At 57.4% G+C, this 21,450-nt stretch overlaps 1 protein-coding gene across 3 annotated transcripts; it reads right to left on the bottom strand.

Moving 5' to 3' along the window:
* Window positions 1-1,830: 1,830 nt before the first annotated feature.
* On the bottom strand, window positions 1,831-21,199 carry CD5 (CD5 molecule). Of its 3 annotated transcripts, XM_047070910.1 has the most exons (12): window positions 20,958-21,064; window positions 12,157-12,404; window positions 11,823-11,861; window positions 9,273-9,584; window positions 8,705-8,767; window positions 8,111-8,443; window positions 5,784-6,074; window positions 5,027-5,152; window positions 4,238-4,291; window positions 3,243-3,362; window positions 2,567-2,658; window positions 1,831-2,230 (listed from the first exon to the last, which is right to left on the bottom strand). In XM_047070910.1, exons 2-11 carry the CDS (start codon window positions 12,164-12,166, stop codon window positions 2,570-2,572), a joined length of 1,437 nt encoding a protein of 478 aa, XP_046926866.1. In that variant the 5' UTR covers window positions 12,167-12,404; window positions 20,958-21,064; the 3' UTR covers window positions 1,831-2,230; window positions 2,567-2,569. The 3 variants fall into 3 exon arrangements, with proteins under 3 accessions (XP_046926866.1, XP_046926864.1, XP_046926865.1); XM_047070908.1 differs by lacking the exon at window positions 12,157-12,404 and having other exon boundaries at window positions 20,958-21,199; XM_047070909.1 differs by lacking the exon at window positions 12,157-12,404 and having other exon boundaries at window positions 1,831-2,138; window positions 20,958-21,199.
* Between the last annotated feature and the right edge of the window lie 251 nt (window positions 21,200-21,450).

The raw sequence follows: 21,450 nt of genomic DNA, 5'->3' as shown, positions 1-21,450 counted from the left end.
ATACTTCAACGCAGCTCCTTTGGTGGGGGGGGGGAGGGGGGGTTGGGTGGGTTTTAAGCAGGCCATGGTTGTGTTGAGGCCGTGCACGGTGGCCAAGCTAGAGAGTCGAGAGCTTTTATCGCGAAAGGTGCTGGTCGCCCTGGAGGGACTGGGGGCGGGCTGCCCCAAGACGGGCACTTTGGCTTGCGGGCTATTTTGAGCTGAAGGCCATCAGACTCTGAGGGCTCCAGAGAAGCTTTTGCCCCGCCCTCTACTACATGGAAGAATCTAAATTGGAGGTCTTTCCAGAATAAGTGTTCTTGCCAGAGATAAATGTTATCTGAGCGACCCATCTGTATGGTGGGGCAAACACCCGATTCCCAAACATCTGCTCTTTTTATCGCCCCGCGAAGTGCAGTGCGATCCTTCCCTTGAAGTCCCAGAGCCCTACCCCTTCTCCTGAGTTCAGAATGACACAGAGACCTCATGTGGTCCACGTTTGGGATTTCCATGTCTGCGTGGATGCCCCGTACGGATGCCGGTTACGTTTGGTTTTCTCCCGTTGATCGGGCTCATGTCAATTTGGTTCCGAGTCCAGCTCGAAGGACCTCTGAAGAGACAGGAATTCTTGCTCCCCGACAGCCCTCCCGAAGAAGGCTCTCCGGTCCCTTTTGAGGAACCCCTCCCCCCCGCCAAGTGTAGGAAGGTGATTGCGGGCCCCTGGTTCTAGATCCCCAGCGTGTTTGGGAGCAGGTCAGAGAGCTGGGCTTGGCCACTGGGCTCTCACAGGACTCTGGGCCCTGGGCAGGGGAGGACGGGAGGCCTGGGTGGAAGGTGTTGGCAGGGCGCTGACTAGATTCTTCTGGAAGGCCAGTACCCCTGGCTCCCGATTCTGTGGGCGCTTCTCCCCCATATCCTTCTAGTAACTTCCTGTCGCCTTTTCAGAGTTGGCGTCTGCAGCTTGGACCGTAAAGAGCTTTTGCACCCAGTGAATACAGTGACAGATCGCGTGGAGGAAGGTCCCAGACCCAAGATGCCTTCTTAGGGGACCGGTGCCCAAGGGCTTAGCGGGGGCCCCGCGCGGCCTCTGCCTTTACTGGATCTTCAAGTTCCCAGTGAGATGCCCCCACTCTCGCTCATCCTTCCTTCCTTTTGCTAAGGAAACCCAGGCACTCACTGCAGGGTAATGCGTGCGTGTGTGTGTGTGTGTGCAAGCATGATCTCTCTCTCTCAAATAAATACACTTAAAAAAAGAAGTTAGGGTGTCTGGATGGCTCAGTTGGTTAAGCGTCTGACCTCGGCTCAGTTTATAACCTAGCAGTTTGTGGGTTCAAGCCCCGCGTCAGGCTCTGTGCTGACAGCTCAGAGCCTGGAGCCTGCTTTGGATTCTGTGTCTCCCTCTCTCTCTCTCTCTCTCTCTCAAAAATAAACATTAAAAAATAAATACATAAAAGATTAAAAAAAAAGAAGTTAACTGTGATTGGCTGAAACCACTACAGCTTTGAACTTCAAACTGCTGTTGGAAATAAAACCCCAAATCGGCTAGGGATTTCCTAGGTGCCCCCTTTGTGCCAGGCAATGAGGTGGCACTTTGGGCTTGGCAGCCAGCGGCCCCAGAGATCCAGTGTTCTCTGTTAGGGAAGACGTCTTGGAGCAGGGGTGGGGGGAGAAGCGGGGGGGCGAAGGGTGGCCACAGAGGGAGGGTGGCGATGGGCTCCGAGGCAGGTGGCAGTTGCGGGCCACACAGTGGCTTCGTTTAGGGTGTGAAGTCCTCTGACCACAGCAGCCACACCGATGTCCCCGGAGGGGTCCGGGGGCCGGACCCTGGACAGAGGATGTGAGGCCCCCTAGTTCTCAGGAAGTAGAAAAGCTGTTATTTACAAAGAACATATTAAACATCCACTGGAGAACTGAGCCCCCACCCCACGGCAGAGAGGTGCTTCCTTGTTTGTCCTCACTGGGGGCAGAGTCTGAGGACAGAACTGATTCCTCTCGGCGCTGCTCCCCGCGTGTCTGTCTCTGGGCTCTGCCTTTCACGGCCCCCGCACTCAGAGGCGCAGCCGAGCTGTTTTGGGGGTCCTCACTGGGCCAGGCTCCCGCGGCATTCGGCGGCAGGGACGTAGGACATGTCGGAAGGCACCCTTGCCTCGGTCCATTTCCTGGTTTGGGGACAGAAATAATTTCCAAGGGGCGAATGCAGAGTGTTCCGGAAAAAGGTCGGGCTCTTGCCGTTCTGTGCCTGGTGCTGGTTCTATGGGGTGAGAAGGGAAGGAAACCACACCCTGGAGATGGTTCAGGGAGGTGGGGGGACGGGCGCCAAGCCCCCGATCTGATGGCAGGGACAGAGGGGTGTAGGTCCATCAGGAAGTTCACAGGGGCTCCTTTGGGTGGCCTTCTCAGATGGACTTTAGGAGGAGGTGTTAAGGTCGACGATCCTTCTGCCAATAATTGCCAAATCAGCGCCCATCCCCTAAATTGTTAACGTTATCCTCTCTCTCCACAGGAGTCAAGATGTGCCGAGTCCCCCGCTCTGGACGGGCAGGGTGGGCAGGAGGGGAGGAACGGAGGGCCGGGGAGCCGGGCTCACCTTTCACAGCCTCTGAGCCCCGTGCAAATCGTAGTCACTGTCGGAGGAGTTATCGGGCTGGGTGGAAACACGATGCAAGGCCCCTTCCAGAGCTGCAGAAAGAACAGAAGCCATTTGCAGCAGGCTCTATCCCCCCAGGCCACAGAGGGAAAGAGAGAAAGCCCAGAAGCCCGTGGGGGTTTGAAGATCACAGGGGCTTTATGAGCTGGTGGCTGGACAGTCCCGGATCTGTTTTGATCAAATCAGCCAGCATTCACTAATGATACTGAACTCCAGGCTCCCTGGGGCTTAATTGTTAGTGCCAGTCAGGGAGCATTCGATACAGGGCTCCTGCAGGCCGCGGATAGCTCTGTTCTGCCTCGAAAGAATCCGAGGGGCCTCGTTTACCATCCGGCCCTCAAGGCCCCGCAGAGAAACAGGCCTGTTAGGTCACAGCGGTGCCGCGGTTAATGGCATCCCCGGCTTCTTCTTCTCTCTAGTTGAGTGGCTCATGGTCTCCGGGGGGACAGCTCAGGCCTGTTAAGGCCGTATCCCTTCCGTACCCTGCTGTGACCGCTGTCAAAGGGCAACCGGAGCGCCCCCCACCTCCCGTCCCCGGGGGCATCGCTTCTCTGGGCCGTCGCATGACCTGTGCTCCCACCTGCCTTCATCCCCGGAAGCATCGGCCGCTGCTCACCTGGGCAAGCAGAGATGTGGGAGTTCCTAGGAGGGTGACTATATTCATTCTCCACGTGTGACACTGCGGGGTTCTCAACCTGGGACCGGACGGTGGCCGTGTGGTTGCGATGGAAAGACACTGAACAGGTGCAGGAGATGGTGTCATTAGCCTGGCTGCTCTGTCCTCTTCCTCCTTCCCCACAGGGGCCCAGAATTTCCATGGCACCCACAGCTCCTGGGATGCATCCCTCTACTCCTTTCTTCCAGGGCGGGCTCACGCTTGCAGGGGTCAGACTTTTAGAGCAGCTGGGGGTTGACCAGCAATCTGATTGGCGGGATGGGCCTTCAGCTGGTCAGTTAGTCATTCATCAAACATGTATTAAGCAGGGAATTGGAACACAAGTGACAGGGGCAGACGCAGTCCCTCCTCTCCTGGAACTGAGGGCTTTGTCTTGTAAAACAAAACAGAACAGAACAAAAACCCTCCACAACACGGAGCCTTCTTGAAGGATCTGACCCTCGACTTGCAAAAGGGAAGGAAGAACGTGGCGTGGAAAATGGGAGGGGGGCCATAATTCCATCCGTTAGAGCGGTCTAGGAGAGAGGATGAAGAACGAGGGTAGAGGATGGGCTAGCTGCTTCAAAATGTTTTAACACTGGCCTTTTAAAGTTGTTCCGTGATAAAGCTAGCTTGGCCAACCTTTCTTGCAGAAATGCCCGTTAAGGTTCTGATAAGTCCTGAAATAAAGAACCAACTCTAATTTTGCTTAACTCCTCCACTTCTCAACCTATGTGATTGTGGAGTCCTCCTTTCGGAGCACCACCTGTTCACACCTGGTGACCACAGCCCCACCTTAGGACACCTGGTGACCACAGCCCCACCTTAGGTGAGCACGGTGGAGGTCAGAGGCCTCAAGTAGCTGCTGGCTCCTCCATCTGTGGTCAGCAGTGAGCCGTGACCCCTGTGGACACCGGCTGGGGCTGAGGGAGGACCTTGCCTCTGGGGACACTTACTGTTCTGGTTCATTCCTGTCGGGCCAATCCACTGGCGTTGCTTCTTCTGGCGGACTGGGCGACAGACAGGAAAGGCACGTGAGGACAAGGGCTGGGCAGGGATCGTGGGAGGGAAGGATGGGGGGAGTAGGGGGCGAGGGAGTGGAGAAGGGAGGCAGGTGCAGCTGAAGGCAGGACTGCTGAACTTTGCCCCCTGGAGTCTTTCAGGGTCTCAGTTTTCTGACTTGCTCAGGAGGGTACCTGGACCAATCTCATGCTGAAGGAGCTGGTCTAGGGGCTGCTTCTCCAAGAGAAACAACCACAGGGCTTTAGAACCAGAACCTAGGAGGGCGCTGGGGACCTGGCCGACACTGTACCCCTCCAGGCCTTCTCTTTTCAGCCTCTGTAATCTCGCTTCCTGTCCCTGAAGAATTTTCTCCAGAGTTCTGCAAGACTAGGATAACAGCCCCCTATATTCACGACAATCGCCCATTAGATGGATGAACAAACTGAGGCTCAGAGAGGAAGCCGCACGATCAGCATCCTGTGGCCGCTAGGGGGTGGAGCCAGGCCTGGGACGTAGCACCGGAGGCTGGGGGCGTGCCCCAGTCTGAAGAATGGCCACGCCCTCCCCCGGTGTGCGCCAATCAGCACTTCTTACCCTGTTCCTGACTTTCTCTTTCTGTTCCTATGGGCAGGAGAGGGGTGGGGCTGGGCGGGGCTGGGTGGCGAAGCAGAGGCGCCCTCCCGCCCACCCGGCTCCTCTTAAAGGGGCTTGAAAGGGAGGGCGTTTGGGGCGCCCGCACCTACATTTCTTCACCAGTTTCCGGTAGGCATGAGGGCCGCACACGACCAGCAGCACGGCCAAGAGCACGAGGCCAAGGATGATGCTCATCACGGTGCCTGCGCCCGGGCCTGCTGGGTTTGGGTCATGGCCTGGGGGAGACAGAGACGTCAGGGCGGTCCTGCCCGGGGTATCGGAACCGTAGGCTCAGAGAGAAGCTACCGGCCAGTTGGCTCCCCCGCCCCATCTGTACCCCTGCCCTTCCCTCTTGCTCCTTGCAGTAATTCACCAGCTTGTCCGGAAGGCAGTTATCTCCTCCTCCTCCTCTCCCCCCTTTCTCGAATTCTCTGTTACCCATTCATCTGTCCCCCATCTGTCATCCAGCAATTCATCATCCAGCTATCATTTGCCACTCTTGTTATCAACTATTTAACTTCCTACCCTTGCCCATTGCTTATAAGCGATCACCTTGCCATCATATTCTAATTGCCATCCATCCCTCCCTCTCTTTCACGCGTTATTCTATTACCATTTCTCTCTTGCTTTTCTATCTTCCATCCCGGAAGAGTAGAAGATAGGATGAAAATTCCCTAGTTCATTGTGGTCAGTCTCCTATGTGCCGTTCACGTTCACTGCTGTCTGAGCACAGTCGCCCCTTCTCCCCCATTTGCCACCTCTCCATCCTTTTCTAGGGCTCCGGGGCTCCTGGATCCTGTCCTTCAGAAACATGCTCACTGACTAGGTTCTAGAGAGAAAACCCACCGTGGGCCGTGGCCAACTCACATGTGACAAACACCCTCCTACAGTAGGCTTTTTTCTCTTGAAGCTGATAGCACTGGGACAGCTTCTCCTGGGGACAGAAGAGCCCATGGGAGGTCTCGATGGCATCCAGCACCCGGTAGGAGTCGACGCTGCCACACCGCAGCTCCTGGCACACCTCCTCCCACCGCGCCGTGCCCTTGGGCCGGGGGCTGTCGCACAGGACTTCCCACTGCTTGCCCTGGCGCACCTCCACGGACCCCTCACACAGGCTGCGGCGTCCCACCAGGCGGCTCTGCACCTTGGGCTGGAAATCTGGAGAGGGGATGCAATGGAGGTCAGGTGGGAGGTTTGGAGGGAGCTCCCTCGGCCCCTGGCCTACACGCCCGGCCACGGGGGCCCCAGGTCGCCGGCCAAGAGGGGGCCCCGGCAGAGCCCAGCTCATGGGCGGCTGGGAGCACCTTTCTTCCTGTCCTTCCCCCCTTCTTGCATCTTCTGGTATTTCCCCCATCAAGCTCTTTCCCTGGCACCTCTGGGCAGCGGCCGGTAGCTATCTGGAGGCGTGCGGGCATCGGCGCTTTCAGGGGAGAATCTGGCGGAGGGGAGACGCCCGCGGCAACCGCGGGAGGGAGTCGGCGCCTGAGCAGGTGGAGGTAAGACAGGAGCAGCGAGAAACAGGCTCCTCCTGGGTCCACTTCCCTCTGGGAACCATTCTCATTTTCCTGCTGCTCCTTGGGGGAGGGGGCCGGGTGGGAGTGCTTCTCCCGAAAGGAGAAACTGAGGCCCGGGATGGGACAGAACCCAGGAATCCTCTGCCCAGCCTGGAGGGGTGGGCTTTCATGAAAGGGCCTGGTCCTTTCAGAGAGAGACACCGAATCCATTTCTGCTTGTCAGGGTGGGGCCTGGGGTCCACTGCCGGGGTCCTCAGCCGAGGCCCCCCTGAGCCGAGGCTCAGGGTAGAGTGACTTGTGATCTCACCGGCTTGGCCAGTTTCCATAGCAACATCTGTCTTCAAGGCCCCAGTAAGTGTTCTATTTAGAAAAGCCATTCAAAGGCAAGGCCTCTGGGTCTGTTTTGCAGGCTGTAGCCTGCTGGAGGGCAGGGGTGGGTGGGGCTGAGAGCCAGACCATTTTTTTTTCCCCTCATCAGGCCAGGAAACCCTGGGCCTGGGGTGGGGGTGGGGGGCGTGGAGGGGGCTGCTTCTACCTGGAGGGGCAGTGTTTTCACTCATTCACCGTAAGTATCCACCTGGGCTGGGGGTGGGGAGGTTGGCGGATGGGGAGGGGAGGGGTGGGGGTGGGAGCAGGTCTGCTAATGGGATAGCCCAGTGGTCCAGGGCAAAGCTTCCTAGATTCATGCATGCACCTCCCGCCCCGCCCAAGGACCCTGCTGAAATGCAGATCGGGGTCAGTCCAGGACCGCACTTTAGGCAGCCAAGGCTGAGACAGGTGGGGGCCTGGAGTGACACCGCTGGAGTAGAAATCCCAGCTGGTGCTCTGGGATGCTGGGCAAGACATTTAACTTCTCTGAGCCTCAGCTTCCTCATCTGTAACGTGGGCATAATAGCAGCCACTTCCTTGGGTTGTTGTGAAAATGAACGAATGTCCTGGGAGCGTCCCTGGCCCCATGTGAGTGCCGGGGAGGTATGACTTCTTACAGTCTGGACTCTACTAGAACCCTCCGGGGATGGGAACCCACCGCCTCCCAAGGCGTGCTAGGATTATTCTCAATCTGACCTGCGGTCCTGGTTTTGGGGTCCCCTAGGCCTCCCTCTTTGGCCTCCTCCCCTCAGCCACGTCGGACACCCAGGCTTCTGGTTGCCCTCTGTGCAGGAGCCTCCGCAGGAAGCTCTCGGAGGACCTGCTCTGGTCTCTCTCTGCCTGCCGTGCCTCGGGGACCTCCCGCTTGTCACCACCGCTCCACCCTCTTGGGTCTCTGGGATTTACAAACTCCCCTCCGGCAAGGCTGCTTCCCCTCCAAGCGCCCCGTCTGCTCTGGTCCTTGGCACAAGTCACAGCTCCCACCTAAAACGCCCTCTGTGCTCTGCTCCCCCCAAACCCATGCTCCTCTCCTCCTTCCAAACCTAAGGGAGACCTGGCTTCGTCCTGGAAGTCCTGCTGACCCCACCTTCCTGAGCGGCCGCCATGCCAGCAATGCATTGGGCTTGTTGGTGTCACTTTGCAGGGACTGCCCAGGCGCTGGGTGTTGAGTTGCAGCCTTCCCACCCGGGCCTCTGTTTCCCTCCCGTTCGTGGTGCCCAGTGCCCTGTGCTACATGCAGGGGTTCCCAGACACAGGCGTTGACTGACCGTCTGGGGGCGCCCCGTCCGGTCCTCACCGGGACTCACTCACCAGAACAGACGATGGCCAGAGCTCGGCCGCCCTCACGGGGCTGGACTTTACTGAAGCACTGCTCCAGGGAGGCACAGCTCGTGTTCTGGATCTTCCATCGAATTGGCAAGGGCCTGCTCTCCTCTGGGTCTTGGGCCCTGGCGGTGTCCTCCTCTGGCAGATGCTTCAGGAAGGAGCCACACTGGAGGGCCTCACAGATACGGTTCTCCAGGTCCTGGGTCTTGTCCTGCGCCTCGTAGCTGATGGCACCACCCCGGCTGCCCCAGTAGAACTCCACGACGCCGGCACACCGCAGGCCCCCGGGCCCTGCCACCAGCTGCAGCCTGGGAGGGGCTGCGGGGGGAGACAGAGGGCAGCAGGCCTGAGCTCGGCGGGGCTGGCAGTGGGGGCTTCCTTGCTCCCGGCCCCTTGGCTCTAACACAGGGACAAATGGAAGACCGGCCGACAGCCGTGGGAGGTGGTGAGGCCCCATATTGCACGGGACAAACACGAAGCCTTTCCACGTTTGTCTGAAACTCAAAGGCAACTGGGCATCCTGTGTTTTCATTGGCTAAATACAGCACCCTGCCCCCAGGGACCTCAGAATCCTCTTACCTGTGGGCTGCGGAGTGGTTGTGGGTGGGGGGGTCGTGGGAGGAGGTGCTGTCCTGGGCGGCTCTGCAATAAAACACACTCTGGTGAAGGAGGGACAAGAGCCCTGGGGAGGGAGGACTGGAGGTTTCAGGGAGAGAATGTGGGATCGGGGGGTGGGAGCGCTGGGAGCCCCTGGCAGTTTTGAGAAAGACCTGGGAGTCAGGATTTAAGTGCCACTGACCCCGTTAAGCCCACTTGCCCCACACGTTGTCTCTAGGCCTCCTGTGGGGCGGGCAGCACCAGCCCATTTCGCGGTGGGTACAATGAAGGTTAAGAGGAGACCTTCATGTTAGCAATCGGCAGAATCCGCTTTTGGGCCTCTTCCCTCCCACCAGACAGGTGCTCCCTCCCCCAAGCCCTCCCCCTCCAGTTCCCCAATGGTGTGTGTTTCTTTGGGGGGGGGGAGGTTATTGTCAATCAGGAGCTCCCTTCCACCTGCCTGCTCAGGCCCCAGATCCCAGGCCCCGGGGCAGCCTCCTCGGGGCTGGTACGCAGGCCGAGCACACTGTGTGGCCGACTAGTTACCCACCCAGGCAGATCAGGCCCAGAGGGTCCCTCTGGTTTGCGTTGCTGAAGCTGCAGTTGGAGAAGGACCCCACGAGTCCGTGGCAGGTGATCTGGTTCTTGGGACTGTTGAAGTCAGGGAAGTGGGCAAAGGCCACGGCCTCCCCGCAGGACAGCAGGCGGCAGAGATTCGAGGCCTGCTTGGGGTCCTCCCAGTGGTTCGGGTTCTTCCCCCAGCTCCGGCTAGACACCGTGTGCCACAGTTTGTTGGTCTTGAAGGAGACCTCCAGCTGGCCCTGGCAGTGCGAGTTGGAGCTTGTCAGTCTCACCCGGAGCCCTGGGGGTCAAAGAGGTGTATGCGGGTGGGTCAGGATGGGAAGGGCCCTCCGTGGGGGACCCCTCACGGCCTTCACTCCACCGGGTTCCCATGCCCAGCCAGGCTGTCTTCTGACCACCCCCTCCCCCCGGGGCTGCCTGCCTCGATCCTGGGAGCTCCGTCCTCTGGGGCGCTGCGGGACTTCCCACACACTGGGGCGGTCCCCCGAAACCGGACCCCAGAGGATGGGGCTCGAGACCTCGGAGCCGACGGGAGCTCGGAATGGCAGGTTCTCAGCCCCCGTTCTCCAGCAGGATCGCCCCACTCCTGCAAATTCTGTTTCCATAGAAATAGGGCCTGGCACCCGTTTTGATTTTTCTAACTTTTAAATCAATTTTGTGAACACGACTTATACACAGTGAAATGCACTCATTTTAAGGGCACTTGCTCAATGGAATTTGACAGATGTACAGTCGCGTGTAAGCACCACCACGCTCGAGTTGCAGCCCGTTTCCGTCACCCGGAAAGTTCCCTGGTGTCCCTCGTGCAGTCAGTTTCCCTGAATCCCGCCTCAGGCGACCACCGATCTGCTTTCTGTCGCGAAAGAGGAGTTTTGCCTCTTCTCAGACGTTATGTAAGTGGACTCGTTACCGTGTGTGTTTGCTTTTGCCGTTCTGTGTTTTTTGTCTGGCTTCTTTCTCTCCGTGTTTGCGGTTTCTCTGCATCCTGACATGTCTCACTTTCCTTTCTATTGTGGAATAGTGTCTCACTGTGTGGCCAGGCCACTGTCTGTGCATCAAGCTGCCAGTTGGTTGCTGTGAACAAAGCCGCACGGAACATTCCTGAACTGATGTCTGTCTGTAGGGGCACGTGTTCCGTTTCTCATGGGTGAATACCTAGGAGTGGAATCGTTGGATGATAGGTAGGAACACGGAGGGTGTGATTTTATAAAGCTCCGTGAGAGGGAGAATAAGGGTATATATTTGCTTCTGCGTAGATTCTGAAAAGGGAGACAAGAAAGGAATCCATGTGGCCGTCACCTGGGGTGTTAGGGTGAGGGAAGGACTGGGCAGATGGGAAACAGAAATGGAAATGAGATTCTTCACTGTAAGTCTTTTTATATTTTTAAAGTTTTAAGCCAGGCAACTGTATTACCCTATTCAAGACTTTTTTTTTTTTTTTTTTTTTTAATGTAAAAAGATTTTTCCAAGTGATTGGGAGGTAGAGATTTTCCCTGGTTGGAAACTTCTGGTCAGGCTGCCTTTTTCTTCTAGGCTTGGGGAGCAGAAGCACGGGGCTCGCTAGGGCTTGCCAAGGTCACTAGACTAGTTAGAGACGAAGGGGACTTGTTCCAACACCTGACATTGGCAAGATATTCTGAAGCTTTCCCTCCAGCGAGCAGACTAACCGAATCCCCACCAGGGAACAGATTTTTCTCCCCATTTTATAGGTGGGGAAATTGGGGCTTATAGAGGACAAGCCACTTGCCAGAGCTCACAGCTAGGATGCCTCTGTAGTCCCGCCAAGGCCCCTGCGGCCCTTTCTGGTTGCACATGGCTTCGTGAGACTCTAGCCACGTTTCTCCCAAAATACATTCAGCATGATGTTATCTTAGGAGATGTGAAAGCGTGAGGTCTGGGGTGAAGTGAATCTGAGAACTGCTGAGTTAAAAAACAAAAACAAAAACATTTAACAGGTTTCTTCCCTGCAGGACTTCTCGGGGGCTTTCCTAGCCGGCACACTGGTTCAGTCTCCAGTGAGTGACATGATGTTGCCTACCTTGTATCCAACATGTTCCATGGAACCTTGTTTGGGATACACTAGCCTCTTAAAGTCCAACCTCGAAGGCAGGGCGTTCGACCTGCTTTACAATCTTGTGCCGCCTTTCTGTGCGGCGTCGGCTGCAAATACATTTGACCAGGGAGATCCGGCAGGACTGAGAAGGAAACAGGACTCTGCAGGGTGCATTTATGGGCCAGTATGTTTTCTCTGCATGGTGAGTGGGTTATAATGATAATTATCATGAGGACTGGCATTTTGTATGGTGCCTTACGGCCATCGAGGGCATCCATCCGCACATGGGCATCTAAGTGTGTGTGTGTGTGTGTGTGTGTGTGTGTGTGTGCTGGGGCTCGCTCCCTCTGCAGGGTGGGGTTCACCCTGGCAGCTCCCCCTACAGCCTGATGGAATCACAGCCCCGCCCCACCCCCCACCCCCCCGTCACCCCCTGCTCCAGGCCTCTGTATGGCCCTTCCTTACCTGAGTTCTCCAAGTTGGGCCCTCCCAGGCAGGAAGTGACTGCAGAAAGGAGAGAGGAAGATCAGGAAGTGGAACCTCCTTCCTGCCAACCCCCCCCCCCCCTTACACCCTGAGCACACAGCCTGAGCAGTGGCCTCTTCTGCGCCCCCCAATATGGGGTTCAGAGGCAGGGAGTTTCATACTACACGTCAGAACCCCTAGGAGGGTCGTGAAACCAATTTCGTGGGCTGCAACGGTCAATTTTTTTTTCCTGTTTTTAAACTTTTCTTTTAAAACGGACGTCAGTAACATTGATTTGCCTTTAGCGCACAGATCTGTAAATGTTAACACATACATAGATCCATCTGATCACCCTCCTGGTCAAGGTAATATTTCCATTGCCTCCCAACGTTTCCGCGGGCTACCCCCTTGTAGTGACGTGCAGGCTTACAACCGTTAATCTCTTAAAAATTATTTAGTAATAGCAACCATCAAATCTTGGCAAACTGAAATGAACTAGAACAGAGAATGGCTGTGAAGATAGGGATCACTTCTTAGTGCATTCGGCTGCAACGTAAAACTGTCGCGGGCGTTGCTTTCAATCTAAAAAAAAAAAAAAAGTTCGAAATTCAGGGGCGCCTGGGCGGCTCAGTCGGTTAAGCGTCCAACTCAGTTTCGGCTCAGGTCGTGGTCTCACAGTTCGTGGGTTCAGGCCCCGCATCGGGCTCTGCGCTGACAGTGTGGAGCCTGCTTGGGACTCTCTCCCTCTCTCTCTGCCCCTCCCCTGTTGGTGCTCGCTCGCGTACTTGCTCTCTCTCTCTCTCTCTCTCTCTCTCAAAAGTAAATAAAGCCATTAAAAAATAATTAAAAAAAAAAAAGCTTGAACTTCCTGGTTGTAGAGAACCAGAGAAATGACCCAGAATGGGCAACCCGGGCACCATTTGTTACTTCTTAGTCTCCCCCTGGTGGGATAGGAATGACAGTGATTTATTTTTACCAGCTCCCAGCTTCTAGAGGAGGAAGTCGAAGCTCAGAGAGGTTGGGGCTGGCTCGACGTAAGGCACAAAGGGGTCAGGGCCACTGTCCCAGCGAACACGGGTCTTAGGGGTCTGGCCTCCCCTCTGGCGTGGCTCCTGCCCAGGTACGTTCGACGGTAACGTGGGCCAGTTGGGACGTCGGGCCTTCTCCCAGCCCCTTCTGACTGCAGAGTGGGGAGCTCACGGAGCAGACTGTGGCCAGTTCATCTGCGGCTGCCGTGGAGGTTTGATTTGGGCCGGCAAGGGACGAGGCGGGGGGCACGCTCGTGTGGCCTCAGAGCCCACCCCCCGGGTTTGCCACTCAGGTTTGTCAGGCATGAAGTAGGTGTTTTGATTTCCATCTGCCTGACTCCCGGACTTGCTTTCTCGACTGGGAACCAGGGTCACCACTTTACAGAGCAAATAGTTCCGTTTAAGTTGCTTTGGGGAAATTACTGTCGGGTGTTAAAAATCTGTTTTGGGCGCCTGGGTGGCTCAGTCGGTTAACCGTCTCTTAGGCTCAGGTCGCGATCTCACGGTTGTGAGTTTGAGCCCCGTGTCGGGCTCACTGCTTTGGCGGTGCAGAGCCTGCTTGAGATCCTCTGTCCTCCTCTCTCCGCCCCTCCCCGCAGACCCTTTCTCTCTTTCTCAAAAATAAGTCAAGATGAAAAAGAAACATAGGTGTGTTTAAAAAAGCCCGTTTTTGCCTGAGTGTTCTGGAGGCGGTGGTAGCATTTTAAGGGAAGACATGCCCCAGCCAGCCAGCCCTCTCCCCGCGAGCAAGACCCCTTGTGATAAAGCCGTCACGGCACCGTGATGCTCAGGGCTGGTGTCACCGCTGGTGGAGCTGGTCAGGCCTGGGGAGGACGGCGGGCCTGCCGGGGAGGAATGGCTGTCTGTCTGGGATGCTTGGAGAGCCAGAGAAAAGGGGTCTCACCACTTCTTTCTCCCACTGGACACCGTCATATTCCCAAGGTCACCACAGTCAACATTCATTATTAACAGAAGCGAACAATTATTGAGCACCTACTGTGTACTCAGCACTCGGGGTGGTTCCTTACGGACATCATTATTAATCTCCCATATGGCTCTATGATATGAGTTGAATCCAATCATGGTGTGGATACTGGGAGAGGGGAAAATGCTCTGTCCAGGCAGACACTGCCAACAACTGGATTCAAACTGGGAGTTTGCCTTCCGAACCCATGCTCTCTGTCACCTAGTTGTGTCTCCAAAGTGCCACGTTTGGGGATGCGGAGATGAACGTGCCCGAGCCCCTGACCCCGAGGTGCTGGAACCCTCAGACATTGAATCCTCTGCGGTCAGGGGGTGGACCAGACCATTCTTGCAGATCTCACACAGAATGGCCCAGGCCCTGCTCAGAGAACATTCTTGGGAAAGACTGAACAAGCTAGAGAACCAAGTAAAGTCCCTAAATGCTCTGTTGAGGAAGGGTTTCTAGGTAGCCCAGGGCTTTGTCTCTCTCTGGGTGCCTGATGTTCTCAGTAGGGCAGCATTTCCTGGCTCGTCCCTCATCCGGGCATTTGTATACATTAATTCTCTCAAACTTCACCATAGCTCTATGCAGTAGGCGTTATCATTTTGATCCCCATCTTATGCGTGAAGAAATGGAGAAAGATTGGCCAACTCGCCAAGCCGCTGATGACTGTTGGGGCCGGTTCTCCAAGCCAGGCCATCTGTCACAGACTCTGCGCTCTTGACTGCTGGGTCACGCTGCCTCCCCTCCCTTCAGAGGGAAGGCTGTGACAGCCTGCCCCGTGTTCCACCAACATCCTGCATGCTTCGGGATGTGCAAACCTGATGAGAGGGAATGGACTTGAAATTCCGTTCAGTTAGTGAAACGTGCCATGGGGAGGCTTGTCCACGAACTTGCTCTGTGACCTTGGCCAGCCTCTCTGGACTTGGCTTCCTCACTGTAAAATGAGGAAGTTAGACTCCATGATCCCTCACCTTCCTCTCGGTTCACACCTCTCTGATCTATAATCTTTAGTTCCTGGTGTATCTCAGTGGCTGGCAGGGGGCCAGGCAGAAGCGGACGCTGAGATTCTGTGTGTCCAGAGACAGATTCAGTTTTATCATTGTCCATGACATTTTTTTTCATTCTTTTAGCTGCTTCCCACAGGGGTCCGACCAACAACTTCCTTCCCTGAGGCCCTGCAGACTGCGCTCAGGTTCTCCTGAGACCCTCTGGGGCTGCGGCTTAGCCGGCCCCCCGCCTGCAGCCTGAGGCCCAAGGCTCTATGGCTGCAGAATCTGCAAACAGAAGCCTGGAGCCCTGGGAGACCATGAGGGACGCGAGGCATGGACGCGTGGTGTCATTTCCTAATCTGCCATCCACAACTACGGCCGAGCAGCTGGGGCCAGGAATGAGAATCCTCCAGAGGCCCCTTCCCTCCCCTGTCAGCCTTCCCTCGGAGCCCCACTATTTCGGGCTTGGAGTGGCCGAGCCCAGGCAGAGCGCACGGCTGAGAAAGTCCGAGAGAGAGAGAGAGAGAGAGAGAGGCTGCGTTTTCGCTCTCCCGGCCCCTCTCTTCATCTCCGCATTTGCAGAGCGAGGCACCCTACTGTCACCCCGTGTCTGGAGGGCCCCCGCTTCAAACACACGATGGGCTCTGCAGCGAAGCACATGAATTTTCACACTAGGTGGGACGCGCGAGATTATAAATAGCCCCCCCCGTTTGTTCAGGTCAGGATTTGCCCCAAGGGCGTTTTCCAGAAATCTACAAACATTTTTTTGGGGCGGTTGGAATCGCAGATGCACGTTCGTGGGCCCGTGTTAGCGGTTCCACTCGGCGGTACTCAGCAGAGCTGAGACTGGGCCCAGGCTGGCCAGCCCCGGGCTCACTCACAGGCCCTGCCGGGACCCACGCACATTTGTCTTTGCAGCCACCATACGCTGGCAAAGCAGTGGAGGCATGGCGGCAGGGTCCCAGGGAGGGGCTGGGACACCACGGACAGTCACAGTGACAGCGAACGTCGATGGAGCTCTGACCTCGAGCAGACCCCAGGGCGAGCTTTCTTCATGGCAGACCCCACCTCCTCTCGACAGCCTCACCGAAGGGGGCCGTCACCACCCGGTTTCCCGGATCAGCCAGTGGACGGGCTTCGTGGGGCTTGGAGGTCCGATGCTCCATTTTGCCATAAACAACGATTCCCTCGAATAGTCCACACACGTCTCACCGATTTACAGCAAACACCACACGTTGGGCTGCCTTCTGGGGGCGTTCTGGATTTTTCTTCCTTTTGTCCTCTGATGAGAGGCTGACTTGGAAGGTCAGAAGCCCCCCTTTTCTGAAATGACGCTAATCAGCGGAGCCGTGTCTAACCCGAGTCTGTATCAAGGCTTCAGGGAAACAGAGATCACAAAGGCCCCCAATTCCGTTTCTCCATCGAGCACCAGACGAAGTGGTTGGTTTTTGATCAGGAGTCTTTTTATGTGCAGAACGTGGAGAGTCACACAGTTTGTGCCAGAAGAAGGCTGAGGGACGCTTCCCACAGAAGAGACAGCAGATTCGGGCCTCTAATCCCGCGCAAGGGGCCTGCGTCGTCCCACCCGGCAGATGCCGGCCGATCGCCGGCAGGACGACGGGCACGGTCTGCACTGTGATCGCTCTCTCGCTGGTGGCCTGCTCTGTCGACTGAATTTGCCTGAATTTCATGCCACACGTGCGTCTCCAAGGTGACAGCGACAAGCCCTCCGTTTTGTTCAGAGCTTCGCACATCCCAAAGTTTTTTTGTACCCACAGCCCCGTGAGGACGGGCCCATGCTCATTCTCATTTTTTTTCAGATCGGGAAACTGAGGTTCAGAGAGGTCGAGCGACTTGCCCAAGGGCACACAGCTTGCTGATGGTGGGGTCAGGACAAGAAATACCATCATCTTCGCTTGATAAGGCCCTATGGGAATCTGCCACCGGGAGAACCGGGAGCCTCCTTACCCCTGGCGTACAGATAGGGGAAACTGAGGCCAGTGAGGGAAGGGCTCACTCTAGATACCTCCATGGGAGTCTGTGGTGGTGCAGGACCCTTTTAGCCTCTGCCAACCACCACCAATTCCCTACCCTGTCCCACCGCACCTGTCCCAGCTGTACCCCAAGGGAAAAGGGAGTCTCAGCGTCCCTGTGGGAACCGGATGTGATGTTGATGGTGGTGGTGGTAGCTAGGGAGGAAGTGATTCAGGGCCATCATCCCTCATCATCCCTCAAAACCCCAAACAAGAAGTCTTTTTCTGGTGCATTTGGCGGGAAGGCATTTGCAGCCTTTATGGGTCTCTCTTAGTGCGAATTCGTGTTTCACTGAACGGGAACATGGGTGTTGCCCAAGACCTCGTTGGCGTGCAACGAGCGCCCAGCACATACACGGTATGACCTGCAATCTGGAAGATTCTGAGTTCCCAAATGATCTGGCCCGAGGCTCGGGATAAGGGTGTGCGGACCTGGGAAGGTGAGGGGGACCATTCCTTTCGAGGGTACTTATCCCACTTCCTCTTCTACTCTGCCTGCACGGCCCCTCCCCACCCGGCTGGGTGCCCACAGGCCCGTCTGCCTGGATCGTCCTCACCAGTCCCACCCAGTGTGAACACTCACTTCCTACAAGCATGTGCCCAAATATTATCTCCTTGTGAGATGCACTGCCCCCTCCCTGGGTAAGCACAACCCCCCCCCCCCCACTGCCCTGCAGCACTCCCAATCCCCCAGCCCCACCCCACGCATGACTTCCCAGCACCCGGGCCATCACTGGTCTTCCCATCACACCCCGACTACTATCTTGGATCCACCAGGGGAGGGATCTCGATTGTTCAGTTGTGTCCACAGCACTTAGAATAGTGGCCGGCATATAGTAGGTGCTCAATAAATCCTTGCTGTCTAAATGAATGGATGAGCCACCTTCAACAATTGCATCGTCCCTTAAGGTGGGCACGGTCGTCATCCCCAATTTTGAGATGAGGAGGCTAAGATTCTCATGTTCTTGTCATCTGTGAGTGGCCCGATAGAAATCAAACTGCAGTCCGCGTTACTCCAAAGTCCCACAGGCCTTCACACACGCGCACGTGCACACACCCATATGCACACAAGGACGCACACAGCACGCTCGCACGGGTTCATACATGCACCCACAATGCGTGTGCACACACGGAGTAGGTGACCCATCGATTTTATCAGGCAGAGTTGAGGTCCCTCCTCGGTCTCTGTGGGGAAAACCCTGCTGAGGTGTTGGCGCTGGACAGAGCGACCGGGAGGGCCAGGGACAGCCCCTGAGCCCCCAGGTCCCTCTATTCCCTGGGAAAAGAAGCTGGCCGTTTGCTTTGCTCCCAGAACCAGCAAGACCCTCAGCCTCCACATCGTGGAACCGCGGACCGGGAAGCCTGCTCGCAGCTAGAGCCCCTCTCCCCTCCTCTCCCATGGATGCCCAGCCCCTCTTGGGCCTGTCCTGACCATTGCCTGTGCCCTCGCCAACCCCTGGGCACACTTCCCTCTTTTCTCTGCCCGGCTGGCTCTTTCCTGCATCTGCTTGGCCACTGAGTCTCAGCTGTTGTTTCCTTCATTGCACTTAGCATGAGCTCTAGACACTCGGGAGTGTTTGGGTGCTCTTGTCCAGGGCTGGCTGTCCCTAGTGCGTTTACACAGAACTGGACACATGCTAGTTGCTCCATGAATATTCGTAGATGGAGAAACGAAGGCGTGAATAGTCTGTGCAAAGGGACCGGGGAAGAGAAAGATCAGTGGCCAGGCTAGCGTCTGGCAAGACTCTGCTTCCCCAGGTCCTCCGTCACCTTGTTTCCTGCTGACTCGACCCTGATGATGATGATGGTCATGATTACTACGACCATCAGTGCTTGCTGAGCACCTACTACCCTCTAACCGGCCTTCCTACCAAAAGCCCTACGTTCATTGATTTGTTTAATCCTGATAAGTCTCTATCGGACCCCTGCTCTTTTATTATTCCCATTTTGCAGAGGAGGAAACTGAAGCTGACAGAGTGGTCCGAGGCCGCCCAGCTGGCAAGTGGCGGACCAGAATTCAAACGGCAGAGCCCATGACCTTGCCATGCTTCAGTGCTGGTGGCTGGGCCGGACCCTCAGGGCTGCCTCCGCCCTTCTCTCCCTTCTAGGTGAGCCCCAGGCAGTTTGGGGTTAAGGACAACGACAGGAGGGAGCGGCTGTCACTGTCACCCCAGGTGTACCGCGGGCATCTTCATGCCCCAAAGGTCCCCAAGTTGCTGGCACAACCTTGAAGGCCAGCCAGGAGACGCAGCACCCCCAGGGGTCTGGTGGTGGGGCGTCTCCTCCTGGAATGGCTCAAAGGGTATGTGTGCTGTTTGCCCCCAGCCCCAGCTCTGGCCCTCGGGGTCCCCTGCCCTTGGTGCTCATATCCGCAGGTGGCAGTTGTGTTTTGCCGCCATTTTCCTACTTGTGTGAGTGGCTTTGGGGTGTCTGTGCTCTTCGGGGACAGGGAGCCTCCGTGACAGCAGGAGCGCCGGGCCAGGGTCGGCTCTGCTGCTCACTAGCGCCGTGCCCTAGGCCTGCCTCTCGGCTTTTCCGGAACTCAGTTTTCCTGACTGTAAAATGGGGGCAATGGGCCCGCCTACCTCACAGGGTGTTGTGAAGCTTACAGAAGAAAACGGCTTTACGCGTCTTTTGTACGCTGTGACCCACCAAACGATGGGAATGTTTATTAGCCACCAGTTCACACAAACACACACCGGGAACCATGAGCTCCTGGGGTTCCAGATGGTTCCCATACTCCCTGTGATGGGGCTGCCTCTAAGTCTCCCTGGCTCTGGGCTCCACTGGGCTCCACTGGGCTCAGGGAGCTGCCCGATCCTGCCAGGACCTGGCCCCTTGATGGCATTCGGATGGGAGACCCATGGAGCAGGGTCCCTCCCCCAGCCCCAGCTGGGAGCCTGGCCAGCCTCCCTGCTCCAGTCGGGTCAGAGGCCACAGGTCAGGGACAGCTGAGGGACCTCGGGGTCCATCCTAGGAATCCTCAGGGCCAAGGAAGCCCCAGCAGCTCCTCAGGAGGGTCCCACCTCCCTGGGGACATCTGCCCTGGGGACAGAAGGGGTGGATCTCTTGCAGTTTCATGTTAAAAAGTGCCATGCGAGCCTGTGTGTGTGCACATGGGCCATCGTCCGTGTGCGGGGGGAGGTAAACCTACATTTGGAGACCATGTCTGGCCCGTGAAGACACACACACACACACACACACACACCCCTACTTACACATACACACATTCGTACCTACTCACACACATATACTCAAACGCAACGCCCCAGCCTGTCTGGGAGGGCCTGAGGCTCCCTGCTCAGGCAGGCCATGGTCCCCGCGTCCTTTCCCTCCAAACTGGGAAACCGCAGCCCCCTCCAGTTCCCACCTGTCCCGTAGGCAAGCATCTCTCTCGCCCCACGGTAACCCCCAAACCCTTGAGAAGGGGGGCAGACCTCGTCCAGTTTACCCCCTGCTTTTCATAAATGCGGAGACCTCCAGCTTCCACCCACTCCCTCCCAGCAAACAGGAGGCCCCAGACTCACCCACCCCTCAGCTCCTCAGAGGCCCCGGGGGGCTTTCACAGTGGCCCAAGAGCGGACCCAAGTGCGTGCTCACGCCCTGGCTGGTGGGCCTGGCTGGGGCTCCCCTGGGACAGAGCGAGGGAGACTGGCACCTAAGGGTGCATGTCTGACACACGCCCAGCGGTGTTCTCAGAGGCGGCCCCCACCCTGCCTGGGCCCACTGTGCTCGGAGCATCATCAGAACTGCCCAGGAGACCGTGAGTCCCCGTCCCTGGTGCATCCAGGTAAAAGGTGGGCACTCAAGGTTGCGGGGGGGGTGGCGGTCCAGCTGCAGAGGACGCTCGGGCCAGATGGGCGCTGGACGACTTGATTTCTGGGCTGAGAGTCTGATGGGGCACGGGTCCCACCTCAAAGGGTGCGGGAGCGAAGCAGAATGGGGGACGTGGGGTGAAGGGATAGGGTGGGGGGGGACCGGCAGCGCGGCCTCAGCCCTCCCTGATGCTCCAGAGAGGTGCCATGCGGGCCTGAGTCAGACCAGAGCAACAACTGGCATCTTCTCCCTTGCACCCCTGAGTCCCAGTACCCGGTACATGCCCCAGGCGGGGTACTCACCCAGCACCCCCAGCAGGTACAGGGCGGCCAGTGGTGGTTGCTGAGACCCCATGGGCGCGGCCTCCTCCTGCCTCAGCCTCGCCAAGCTCGGCACCTGTGGGCGAAGGGTGTCTGGTTCCCGGGTCTCCCTCTCAGGGAGGAGGGGTGGGGCGGGCCGGCGCGGGCAGGGGTGGGACAGGGGAGCAGGCAGCGTGGGGCCTGCGTCATCCGTGTTTGAAGTTGAACTGTCAACTTCCTCCTGGCAAAACCATCTGCCCCAGTTCGAATGGCGGCCCCGGCCCCTGCCAGCTTCCTGCCTGAGGCGCGCCGGGCTGGGGCCGCGTCCCCCCACCCGACCGCAGGACGCCGGGCCAGGCTGCGGGCCGCACCGCCTGGCGGGGGTGCCACGGCGTTGGGGAGCTCTCGGCCGGGCTGCGGAGAGGGAGGAGGCCTGGCCCCCACAGAGGGGAGGCCCGAGGGGGGACTGAGGGGGCGGGGGACCAGTCCCCGAGGC

This window comes from Lynx rufus, unplaced genomic scaffold (assembly GCF_022079265.1).
Source record: "Lynx rufus isolate CCGP_SWC_20201006 ecotype Redwood Valley unplaced genomic scaffold, mLynRuf1.p SCAF_9, whole genome shotgun sequence".
Taxonomy (NCBI): domain Eukaryota; kingdom Metazoa; phylum Chordata; class Mammalia; order Carnivora; family Felidae; genus Lynx; species Lynx rufus.
The sequence above is the reverse complement of the archived record's forward strand: the minus strand, read 5'-3'. Positions and strand labels throughout refer to the sequence as shown.